This window comes from Lactuca saligna, chromosome 7 (assembly GCF_052625555.1).
Source record: "Lactuca saligna cultivar CGN05327 chromosome 7, ASM5262555v1, whole genome shotgun sequence".
In the NCBI taxonomy this organism is placed as follows: domain Eukaryota; kingdom Viridiplantae; phylum Streptophyta; class Magnoliopsida; order Asterales; family Asteraceae; genus Lactuca; species Lactuca saligna.
The window spans coordinates 121,414,405-121,428,127 of NC_136423.1; the positions used below are offsets into that span (position 1 = coordinate 121,414,405).

At 33.8% G+C, this 13,723-nt stretch overlaps 1 protein-coding gene across 1 annotated transcript; it reads left to right on the plus strand.

Annotated features, from left to right (window-relative positions):
* The first annotated feature begins 1,512 nt into the window (after nt 1-1,512).
* LOC145006606 (F-box protein CPR1-like) lies at nt 1,513-2,926 on the plus strand. Its single transcript, XM_078965685.1, has one exon. The coding sequence runs from the start codon at nt 1,593-1,595 to the stop codon at nt 2,721-2,723; it is 1,131 nt and encodes a 376-aa protein (XP_078821811.1). The 5' UTR covers nt 1,513-1,592; the 3' UTR covers nt 2,724-2,926.
* The last annotated feature ends 10,797 nt before the right edge of the window (nt 2,927-13,723 follow it).

Below are 13,723 nucleotides of genomic sequence, written 5' to 3' on the forward strand. Positions count from 1 at the left end.
GTGATTTCGATTGAATTTGTAAAATCACAACAAAATTTGGGGGACCATCTCACTAAGAGCTTGGCATGAGACTTAGTGCACAAGTCTGTTATAGGGATGGGCTTAAAGTCCTTATAAATTCTTATGAATGAGACATCCAATTCCCCTCTAATACAATGTTAGGGGTTGAATTTAATGAGGAAAGCTTATTTATATGAATTGAAACACACATTAAAACATCCCAAGGTACGTGTGTTTGAACCTGTAGAGACCAGGATGAATTTGATTTCTTAATGATTCTTTTGATAAAATGTATACAGGTACATGAATAAAAGAATCACCTAGCCGTACTTCAAAGAGCTTGGGACTTGGCTTTTATACGATAAAGAATGGATTGGGACACACAGATTTATAATTAGTATCAAGTTATTTTGTTTTAGATGATTGTAAAACTAATGTGTATATTATCTTCAGATATTCAAACTAGTTGATGGGTTCAATCTTTAAGATACCTTGATTTCTCGAATGTTTGAAATGTGTAATATACTAACATGAAAATTCAATCGTATCGATATTTTCATTTAAGCATTAGTTTCGTTTCTTTTGTTTTTAAGTTTGTTAATTCAAGGTTACACTAAAATAGGGGAGGATTGTTAGTGATTTTTTATCACCAAATATATTTTAGTGTAATGAATTTAATAAGTGTTTCAGGAATAATGTTTTAGTTATAATACAAGTTAGAAGGTGTGGGAGTGTACACTTGTATTTACTAAACATTGTTAATACCGAACGGTACAAGGACTAAGCTGTCATTCTTGAAAAATGCAAATTTATGGACTAATCTGTTTTTTCTGAAAAAACTATTCTCATTTATCCGTTGAGTGGATAAATCCGAGAAAATAACGACTCCTTTGGAACACTGAAAACCGGGAAACGCTTCCTTCTTCATCTTCTTCTAAAATTGATTTTGATTTTGTGCTTAAAATCAGAATTGTTGTATCATGGATTATCCTAAGTTTGGATTTCGTGATACCAAAGGCATATAGAATCGAAATATCAAACAAGAAAAGTGATTACACTATTCCTGTTTTGTTATCCAGATTTCCATAACCCTATTTCGATATTTCCAACATTCACTCCTACGAATAAAATATAATCAATAATCAGATAAGTAATCAATCTCCTAACAAAATAAATTGGAAAAAACTTTTATACCTTAATCAATCTTTAATCTTATAAATATTTTGTAATTATCGTCAAATAATAAATTGGTAAATTCAGATTTTTTTTTTAATTAAAAAATGATGCATTTGCTTATTGTAATTAAAAATGTATAGTTTTTTTCCAAATAAAACACTTGATAAAATCATAAAATACTAAAAATAGTACTTATGTTATAGTCATCATTGGCAAGTATGTAACATAGACCAACAAATATAACATTTATAACATTCCATCAAAACTACAAAAACATCAAACTACAGGGACTAAGTATGCAAAATTTCAAGTCAAGCATTAAAGAACCGAATGCTTCGAGTCTGTAAAGTGTTCAACGGTGTTGTGTCTTCTTCTAGTTCCAAGATTTCAGTTCAAAGAAACCAAAATCAATCGTCATGCCGGAGCAAATGAGTGCTTCAAGCTATTTCATACCACCGGAGATCGTAATCGACATGTTCTTGAGATTACCAGTCAAAACACTAATTCGATGCACCTCTGTTTGTAAATCATGGTACGATCTTATCAGAAACCCTAATTTCGTCGCTTTACATTTCAATTCAAATGACAGTTATCGTCCAGAGTGTCGCGATAATGGATATCTTCTATTGGGATGCACTAATTTCTGCCATATAGTTTGCGATAGAAGTTTTAAATCGCTCTACGCTGTTGAAACCCCTTTCGCTGTTGGACCTAATCGAAAATCATCGTTAAACTTCATCGGTTCGTGTAACGGATTGCTATGTTTAGCACCTGGATTGGAGTATAATTTGGGGAACGATGTGTATATCTGGAATCCATCAATCAGAAGCCATAAAAAGCTTCCGCCGTCACAGTTTTCCGATGAGTTCACCGACGAAAGGTGGATGGTTTCTCGTTTGGGATTCGGTTTTCATGAATCGACAAACGACTACAAAGTTATCAGACTGATTTACTTTCCAGAGTGCCGTAATTTCACCTCTGTGGATGCCGCACCTTTGGTTGAAGTTTACAGTTTGAAAACAGATTCATGGAGGATAATTCGCACTGAAGTTCCACCCATTGTTACTCAAAGTGTAGTGACATTTCACAAGGGTTTCTTTTACTGGATGGGTTTCAAGAGCATTCGCGATGATCCGATGGAGAATTACATCATGTCATTTGATCTTGACAATGAGAAATTCAAAGAGATTGAACAGCCTTCTGTTGATTTTCCATTTTCTCTTTTGTCAGTGAGGGGATCATCTGGTTCTTTATTTGCTATCTACTCAAAGTTCTTTGGTGGACAAAATGACATCTTGGTGTTATGGAAGATGGATGAATATAGCAAAAGTTGGACAAAAGCATACACAATTCAGTGTAACAGAGGTGTGTGGTGGACTATAGGATTTACAAAAAGTGGGAAATTTCTTTATGCAAATTTGGAGAAAAAGCTTGTTTCTTTTGATCTTGAAAGCCTGGAAACTCAAGTTCATGATCTTGGAATCTCTTTTAGTCGATCTGCAGTCGATATTAATTATATGGAAAGTCTTCTGTTATTTGATCATTAACGTGATGTTATTCGAGGACACAGGTAAGTTTGTTAATTTACTTCTTTAACCCTGTGGAGTCATGTTAGTGATCATAGAAAAAAAAATAGTCATGTAAGGTTTTTTATATGTTTAGTGTTGATAAATACGATGTATATAGTCAAAAATTGATACTTATTGTTATATGTAATTTACAATTTGGAAATAATATGATTTACTTGAAATGTGTTGTGGCAATTAACTTTATTCTTGACCAGAACTTTAAGCTAAAATTTACAATATAACCTATGTAATTAACATGTCACTAATTGATGATTTACGAAACCTATAAGAACATATTGGCACCTATATAATATCTAATTAGTTGTAGCAGTTGAAACATGGTTGATCGTGTTAATGTAAGTAAAACATGTTTTTTTTAATTAATTTACTGCTCTAAATTAAACAAACTTTGAATTAGCATGCAAATTGTGATGCCTCGATCCCGTGGGTTTCGTCATTTATCCTTAGTACTCTTTATTTCACTAGAATAAATCCAATAAATTCTTTTATTTCATTATGATTTAACAAAGTTACATAAGCGGCAATGCATAAAAGAATTCATTTTAACATATTATAATTTATAATACATCCAAAACTTATGTGACAATAATAACTACTTCTTGTGGTCCATTCTCATTCTTTTCTCCTGAGATACATACATGAAAATGTATGCTTTAAATTTATTGAGTAATTACTTCTTGTGGTCCATATGGTTTACTTGGTCACTACTCTTTGTAGTGCTATGCCGAGGTGGCTTGTTGCTTGTGTTGTGGTAATTGTAAGCTACTTTGTAAGCATGATATAAGTATATAGTAAGCTTCTTGTGTTCTTGTGCTTTTAGCTGTGGTTTGCAAAAAAACTACGGATTAAGTCCAAAAAGTTTTCAACTTGCACCATGATTCTAAAATCACAAACTTTCAGTGGATTTGGTTCTGAAAACTTGAAATGATTATTTTGCCCTTTTAATTTCGTTTTTTATATTTTTTTCATATTTATTTTATTAGGTGTGAGACCTGTGTAGAGTTGATTAAACAAGTTTAAATATAAATGTATAAACATCGAACATTTTTATAGTAAAATTATGAAATAAATATAACCACATTGATGAGTATGTAAATACTTTAATCTATAGTATTTAAAAGAAAGGGAAAATGACACATCCGCCCTATGAAGTTTTTATGATTTACTCTTTTAGTCACTTAACTTTTTAAGTGGCGTTTTAAGGGAACAAATTTGGTTTTGTCGGGTCCAATACGTCCTTTTTGAGAAAACGAAGGGGTAACCCGGTTACCCATATGCCAGGTCACTTATTTTTCTATTTTAATAAATTAAAAAAATTAAAACGTCCCATGACATCTAAATCACTCTATCTCTCTCTCTCTCTCTCACACTCATCGGCGATGGCAGCCCCTCCCCCAGAGAATAACGATTGAAGCTCCACCCAAACTCCCTCTGATCACTTCGTGAGCTACTCACCTCCACAATTAACAACAAGAAGGGAAAACATTCAAGAGGATTACCGGAGCATCCATATCGTCATCACCTTCGATGCTTCAACCATCATCGAGCCTGTCACCGCCTTTAGCTCCTTCCCCTTGATCTGTGGTCGTTGGCGACAAAATCAAGAATGTCAAGGGTACCACCGAAAAAATGAGCTTCGTCCCCTTTAACGGATTTTCCGCCACCGGACCGAAATCCACCCTTCTTCTTTTGATTTTCTTCCTCCTTGATCGATCGAACTCCTCATAACCACCCCTCATTTGTTGTTGTTCAATTTCCAATGAACCTTCCTTCCCTTCTTGTGTTGCAGTCGGTCGGACCAGAAGAAGAAGGAAGTCGCCGGAGCAGCCCTGGAGTGTCGACACCCCTCCTCATGTCCTCCCAGCCATCGCCGAAGATTAATGCCCTCCCCTTCTCTCGATTGCCAGCCAACATCAGAGTTTCCTTGCGACTTCGACAATACATTCCTTACCCGATTGTTGAAGATGGAGACAGACTGCAACCACCTATTATTTCCATCTTCCTTCCTCAACCGGTGCTCGCTGATCAGCCACAAACAATCACCCCATCGTTTCCTGTTTCCATCCGAATCAATTTCCCTTCCAGATCTAATGAAGACGAAGCCCCCCCCCCCCCCCCCCCCCCCATTTTGTATATATTAGCGATTTAATGAAGACAATTATTCAATCTGATACCTAAACAAATTATTGGTGAACAAAGGAAAATACAGGTGGTGATTGGTTTCTAGGTAACAATTATTCAATTGAGAGAGAGAGAGATGGGTGGGCCCAATTTTTATCTATGTTTCCCCTAAACCGGCTAAAACAAGTAAAATGGACTAAAAAGACAGGTTGCCTACAACTTGATTTCCTCATAAAGCCACGAAAAAACTTAAGTGACTAAAATGGTCGACCCTAGAAACTTCATAGGGCGTATGTGTCATTTTCCGTAAAAGAAACTATTGAAATATTTTTAAGAATTATCATGAATCATAAATTTCTGAAGACTTCATTGAATAAAACATTAGATGTCTGCTTAGTTTTTCATCACTGTCTAAAACTAATATTTTTTATTTTTTTGCTTTCATATCAGGACTATGCAACATACAATTGTCAATGAGCGAACATTGGTTATCTAAAAAACAACATTACCATTGATAGCAACCGTTCTTAACTATTGTTATTGTCATCGCAAAACATACGATCAATGGAAATTGTCTTTTTGAAATATAATTTTGGACCATTTTTCATATATATATATATATATATATATATATATATATATATATATATATATATATATATATATATATATATATATATATATAAAAGTTGATTTTTGTTATGTAGTTATAATCTCAACATTATGAATTATCATTATTACTTGTAAATTTAGACGAATATAATTTTATTGTAACTATTACACACTAATAAAATATTTTGAAAATTTTGCACTAACCATCACAAACAAAAATAAAGAAAAGATCATCAAATTCATTTATAAGGATAAAAATCATTAAAAAGGCTAAACCATGGAACATTGTTATGACATGCCAAACTTGGCGTTGCCTCCATGGACATGTTACAAGTGAAAGTGAAGTTTCAAATACTCACTATAATGCTAAACATCTAAAAATATAATCAAACTCATATTTATATTAAAACCACAGTAAAAACCATATAAACAATTCCTCAATCAGTCAATAATTTATTCATTTGATTAATTATAATGTCAGAATACTCTTGGAAATATTTTTAAGAATTGTCCTGAATCACAAATTTTTAAAGACTTCATTGAATAAAACATTAGATGTCTGTTTAGTTTCTCATCACTGTCTAAAACTGGTATTTTTTATTTTTTTTACTTCCATATCAGGACAATGCAATATACAATTGTCAATGAGCGAACATTGGTTATCTAAAAAACAACATCACCATTGATAGCAACCGTCCTTAACTTTTGTTATTGTCATCGCAAAACATACAATCAATGGAAATTGTCTTTTTGAAATATAATTTTGGGCTATTTTTCATATTATATATATATATATATATATATATATATATATATATATATATATATATATATATATATATATATATATATATATATATATATATATATATATATATATATATATTTTGTAGTTGATTTTTGTTATGTAGTTATAATCTCAACATGATGAATTATCATTATTACTTGTAAATTTAGACGAATATAATTTTATTGTAACTATTACACATTAATAAAATATGTTGAAAATTTTGCACTAACCATCACAAACAAAAATAAAGAAAAGATCATCAAATTCATTTATAAGGATAAAAATCATTACATAGGATAAACCATGGAACATTGATATGACATGCCAAACTTGGCGTTGCCTCCATGGACATGTTACAAGTGAAAGTGAAGTTTGAAATACTCACTGTAATGCTAAACATCTAAAAGTAAAGAGTATAATCAAACTCATATTTATACTAAAACCACAGTAAAAACCATATAAACAATTCCTTAATCAGTAAATAATTTATTCATCTGATTAATTATAATGTCAGAATAATCTTGGAATGTTAGAATAAAAATCAATGCTTGATATGAGGTAAAACAACGGTTCAAGTGTTTTTGTAATTCATTTTAAATATAAGAATATTGAAATTGTAATTCAACTTAAATTTAGGAATATTGAAATTAAAAGAAAATTCTTCATTAATCATTATTGAAATTGATACTTTACATAAATGGTGAAATTTAAATTTGGAAAAATGAAAAACACAAGAAAATATCAAGTGGAACAAGAAAAAATCTAAAAATTCTAGAAAATGACATGTGTCAAATTCAATAATAACATGACATTTGGCCAAAATGATTTTCATTTATTATGTTAGAGCTACTTTATTAATTAAATTTTAAAAACAAAAAAAATAGCCTCTCTCTCTCTCTCTCACACACACACACATTCCTGCATCTGCAAATCAACAAGAATGCTCATTTATGTAAGCAATTCAAGAATTCGACCACCCAATTTGTTACTCTAAACTTCAACTTACCTCATCGAACTCATTCCAGCAAACAAATCGTTCCCAATCACCCTCGTAACATTGTTATTCGATGAATAAATACTCCTCAACAGCCCAATATTTCTTACATCAGGCATTAATCCTCCAAAATCGTTGTGCGCAAAACTTAGGGTTTGAATGCTTGATACCTCAGCCAAAACTTCCATGTCGAATTAACACCATATTCTCGAGTTATAACCCTAACACACTCAGATAGCTCTCTTGTTGGCTAGCTCTGTTTTCTTTTCTCCAATCTTGCCATGATTACCGACAACGTTAAGATGAACGATGATTTGGTTGAGTTGTTTACTTCCTTGCACATTTTTTTTACTAGTTCGTTCGATTTGATTCAAGGATTACACAAGACTGATATAGACAACTAGGTGAATGATTCTTACAAGGGTGGGACTAGCTTCTGAAGAACATTCACTAGCGTAAAAGTCAAATTAGTCTTTACAAACAACAACAGCTCCTTGGGTAACAAATAGGTGAAGAGTTCAAAGGAATCTCAAATAGATCAATTACACAAAGCAAAGATGAAAATGATGTTAGGAGTTATTGATTTAAGAGATACATCAGTACATGGAATATACAAAGGAAAAAACTCAAAGCAGTTGAGCAAACATAACTAATGGTATCTGATGATTGTGTCTTGAAAGGAAGCAATTGTAATAGGTAGGAAATTAGAGGTTGTACTAGAGTACATTGTATGACGTAGAACTCAAAAAATTGCCATGTTTATGGACAATTGGAGCTTCAAGAAAAAACATAAGATCCATTTGAGAGAGAGGGCGAGATAGAGAGAGAGAGTGTGTGTGTGTAAGAGTGTGTGTGTGTGTGTGTGTGTGAGAGAGAGAGAGAGAGAGAAAGAGAAAGAGTGTGTGTGTGTGTATGTGTGTGTGAGAGTGAGAGAGAGTGTGGGAGTGAATGTTTATTTTGTATTTTTAATTAATCAAGTATTAAAATAAATATGGAAAAAATACAAAAATTAAATTAAAAGGACAAAACAATCATTTTAAATGCTTTATGGACTCCAAACACGGAATATGTCAAATTTTAGGACCAAAACCATGGAAAGTATCAAATTTGGACTAGTGGTGCAAATTGAAAACTTGTTGGACTTCATCCATAGTTTTTTGCAAACCACAATGACCAATTTTGCAGTTTAGTCTATTATTTTTCCATAACAAAATTTCTCAAATGGTCCCCATTGTTGTCTATGTCATGTTATTGTCGATTAAAGCTTTAGACTTATTTAGCTCTATTAATATGCAAATATATACATTTATTTTTCTAAAAACGAGAAAAATATTATATATATATATATATATGTGTGTGTGTGTGTGTGCGTGTTTGTGTGTGTGTATGTGTGTGTGAAAATAGTACTTGTTTTGAAAACAAGGTTGTTACAACTTCCCCACCCTTATAAGAATTTATTACTCGAAATTTTACTTGAAATGGTGTGGATATTTATTCTGTATTTCTGACTCTACTTCCCATGTTGCCTTTGATCCATGATAACAGTTCCAATGAATTAATACTAATGATACCTCCTTGTTTTAAAGCTTTCTCACTTTATGTAATGTGACAGCTATCAGCTATCAGGTTTTCTACAGAATTGAGTTTGTCATCAACTAGTATTACATCTTCTTCAACAAGACATTCCTTTAAATATTTCACATTGTGTATCCCACTTGGTAATTCAAGTTGCTACACCATTGCTCCTATTTTTATAATTATCTTGTATAGTTTGATATGTTGTGATCCTACCTTACCCGTTTTCCCAAAATGTAGGACTTCTTTCAAAGATGATACATTCAGTACTACCATATCACCAACTTGGAATTCAATAGGCTTCCTTCTTTTATATTAGCATTTAGTAATGTTTTGTACCATATTTTAATCATTCATGTTTGATTTAGTGTAAATAATGGTTTGCTCATGTTTTTCACTAGACTTACCATATTTTTCACATTTTTATGTCGTTTTCAAGTTTTTGAGTTGAGCATATTACGGATAAAATGTTTTAAGTTGTATATATGTGTGTGTGTGTGTATATATATACACATATGTGTGTGTGTTTATTTATATTTCTTTTAAAAAAAACTATTCAGATTGCCACTTTTCATTATTCTCTTTTGTTTTCACATGGAATAGCCAAGGGGTATCATGGAGGCCAGGTGTCTTTCAGTATAGATATGAAATCCAGTGACCTTTCGGAAAATCCACAATCGCCTCAAATTTCTAGACATCATCTCATATGGTTAGTAAAAGATTAATTATCAGTGAAATCATCATAATTTTTTAACCTAGTGTTCTCAGTTTAAGTCCAAGTTATTTTATGCGAAAATGACAGTGTATCCCTACAATGTATTCCATATTTTCTCATTTAGTCCCTTATGTTATTTTCATTCCTTTTAAAGGAACAAACTATTTTTTTCGGGTCGATTTGGTCCTTCGAAGAACTTAAAGGGTCAGTCGGTGAATTCCTCGTCTAAAATGATCACCAGTTGACTAGTCAACTGACCAGTCTTTGCTACAACTTCCTTCTGATTTATCTTCATTAAGAAATTTTCCTTCTTTTTATCCTTCTTCTTCGCCTCCTTCGCTTTTCTTCTTTTGATGCATCCGTATAAGAAAACATGGTGAGGTGTGATTATGGAAGCATGGAAATCATAAGGACTTCCACCACTAAGAAGAATCCTGGTAGGGAATATTATGCTTGTCCAAACATGGTGAGGTGTGATTATGGAAGCATGGAAATCATAAGGACTTCCACCACTAAGAAGAATCCTAGTAGGGAATATTATGCTTGCTGTGACAATAGTTAATTTTGGGTCAAGTCAAAGTCAAACAAAGTCAACAAGTCAAATCAGACGAATCAATTAGCCCTTGTATATTAGGGTTTACATTGTATATTTACTAAACAACCCGCTGTTTTAATGAGAAAACATCAATTGGAAAATTTGTATGTTTGAATTCCCATAGTCGTGAAAATGCTATACATTGAACCAAAGCGATAAAACACTATTACACCCTCATCGGGAGTGTGTAGGACACTACAACAAGGCTTAATGGGGTCTACGGACCTTGCATTGCAAAGCCGGACACTCAAAAAGGTCACAAACGAAACCTCCCTCAATTGTATTCACTCTACCTCTCTCTATTTCAAATCTCTCCCAAATCTCTCTCAAAAGTTTCCGTAACTTTTCATAGTCCTTCAGGCCATCCCGACCCTTAACCGGGTCAAAAACGACTTGAAACGGGGTGAAAACAGGAAAAACAGCCTTAAGGAGCCGAAACCGAGACCTCCGGGAGGCGAAACCTCTGAGACCCAAACCTCAAAACCGAGAGCCGAATCTGTTAAGGATCGAAACCGAGCCTCGCCTCTTCCTTTCCCGCCTTCGCACCTTCGGTTCTTTTCTTCCTCTCCTCTCGGTCTCTTCTCTGCTTTCGGTCCTCTTGATCAACCGAACTTCGGCTTCGGTTCTAAGCTCCTTAGGAGCCGAACCTTCGCAATTTCAGCCAGAAATTCTGATTTTTGCCATTTTTGCCCGATTTTCAATATTTTTAGCATTTTAAGCCCGTTTTACATCATTTTAAAGTGGGATTTTCACCCAAAATTTTATTTTAACATATTAAGACCCATATGTCTTAATTATTCATGTTTTAATGCAAATCTTATCTAAGATTTTGTCACACCCCCAAACCAAGGATGGCGGAAACGTCCGGGGGTGGAGGACTTCATGTATAGTATCATAACCACAATTTCAATAGTAATTTAAGCAAACACAACCAACATATATATAATTGAAAAAGTTACATCACTTGTATGAATTACATGTTTCAAAATCAATTACAATATGTTGACAAAATATGGAAAGTTTGACGCCTTAACGTCCCATCCTCAAAAGCACTTGATTTCCTGTTTAGTGATTTCCTGAGAATACAAGTTGTTTGAAAAGTGTCAACACAAAGGTTGATGAGTTCATAAATTTTTGTTATGAAACTTAGTAGAAATCTTTCTCATGTAAATGTCGCGTTTGTTTCAGAAAAATCCGATATTTTCCTTAAAATCCGTCTAATGTAGCCTTATAACCAAAGACCAAAATGTATAAGAAATCATTCTTACGTAGTAGAAATGTCATGAGTTTCAATTGATATAAAAAGTGAATTTAAATCAACCTAAAACCTACTTAGGTTTTATGAAATCCCGTAAACTTTATGAATTGTTATCTCCCTATGTGAGTCGCTATAATCATACTATGACTATGTGAACCTGCCACGACGTTTCTCAGGCGTCACGAAAATGAAATGACATTTGTCACCCGTAGACCTGCAGGTCCCACTGTAGCTAGCAGCAATGTGTGGGGTGTCAAACCCAATATAGATCTATATACAAGTATCACGTTCTCCCTCCAGGAGACTCTGATTATAACTGCCAGGAATTATATTCCGCACTCGGACGTACGGAAAGAGAGAATGTCTCACAATTTAGGGTAACACGTTTACGTATAATGTGTGTGAGTGTAAACCTTTTCTGTATGAATGTACTCTTTTAGTACGATTGTGTTATGCGATATATCATAAACTATACCTATTTTAGTTCATCTAAAACGTTTGTAATATGTAAGAACTCTTTTATGGATATGTATTAGTGTTATGAATTTATTAAACTATACTTTTTATAGTTTAATATACGTGTTCTAAAATGAATGAATAATATTTATTATGAATGACTTAGTTTCAGTTCATGATGATAAACTAACAAAGAAACACATTCAATAATTAGAACTTATGATTATACACTTTGCTCAACATAATACAAAGTGTTATGATATTTACATGCTGTTGGCTAACTTTAGCCATTCTCCACTGTTTTGGAAAAATCATAGAAAAATCATACGAAGTCGAAAACTAGATACATAAATTCTGAGAGTTCACAAAATGTGTCTAGTTTACTCATAATTTTTATCACGATTTTTAATGACCTCGAACTTGGGTGAATAAGTCCATAATCACAGACTGGTCCGGATTGTTGTTTGAAATGATAGGCAGTTTTGTAAAAATCACCATAAATTCTAGAAAAATCGTATGGAGATGTGCAAGTAGTCATTTTAAATCTAAGAACTTTATCTATTTGCACCTTGTACAGTTTTGAAAACAAAAATGTTTAAAATGCCCAAAACAGTCCGTGAATGGAGTTGAACTTTTTTGATGAAGGCTGTTAGAAAATTTTAGTTATGTTCTTGGTGTTTTAACTTGTATTCCCCCCCCCCCCCCTGAAAACTTGAGAAAACATGAAAATGTAGGGGTATAAACTCACCTTAAGTGATTTCAGTAGATGATTGTTGAATAATGGAAGTGTTTAACTCAAGAACACTTGGAGATGCCTTGAAGATTTTCGAGAATCTAACATCATAGTTATGGAGTTTGTGTAAGCAATCAATGATTTGAGTAGAATGAAGTGTAATAATCACAAGGAGGATGAATTATACTTACTAAGAGTGGAAGAACACTTTAAAATCAGCCTTGAATCTTGAATTTGGTGGAGAAAAAGTTTGAGAGAAAAGTGGTGCTTGATACTTAGTGAAATGAGAGCAAATGAGAGAAATGAGGAGAGAGGGTGTTTTGTTCCAACTCTAAAAACGTGGGAATGAGTGGAAATTGAGTGTAAGGGACATTGAAGTGACCTAGGTATGGTGGGGAGGTGTGACTAGTCATAGAGTGGGTGTGGGGTGGTTGCTTGTGACATAAGTTAAGGCAAAGTCAACACTCCACCTCTTTGTACTTTACCCACTAACTTTTATTATTTAAATAAAGATTTTCATGAAAATATGATTAAATTGTGAATATTTAGGGTTCATTATGTTAAAATATAATTTTGGGTGAAAATCCCGCGTTAAAATAATTAAAAACGGGCCTTAAACGCAAAACTACGCGAAAACCGGGAAGAAAAGCATTCCCAGCGAGACCTCTCGGTCCTAGGCCGAGGTTCGGTCCTTGCTGAGGACTGTAGCCGGAAACGAAGGGAAGGCTCGGTCCGGAGATAAGAGGCGAAAATCTCAGACCCGAAATGAGCCGAATGAACAGTAGCCTTCGGGTTCGGTTCTTCCTGGGCTCGGGTTCGGTTCCTTATGGGCTTGGGTTCGGTTCCTCCTGTGCTCGGGTTCGGTTCCTCCTGGGCTCGGGTTCGGTTCCTCCTGGGCTTGGGTTCGGTTCCTCCTGGGCTCGGGTTCGGTCCTAAGAGAACCTTCGGGTCCTAAGAGGCTTCTCTCTTATAAGGAGGTTTCGGTTCCTAAGGTCCATTTTTCTCGTTTTTACCCCGTTTTAAGCCGTTTTTGACCCGGTTAAGGGTCGGGATGGCCCGAAAGACTATAAAAAGTCCAAGGAACTTTTGAGAGAGATTTGAGAGAGATT

Coding starts and splice junctions, on each gene's coding strand:
- LOC145006606 (XM_078965685.1), top strand. CDS start 1,593: ATGCCGGAGCAAATGAGTGCTTCAAGCTATTTCATACCACCGGAGATC.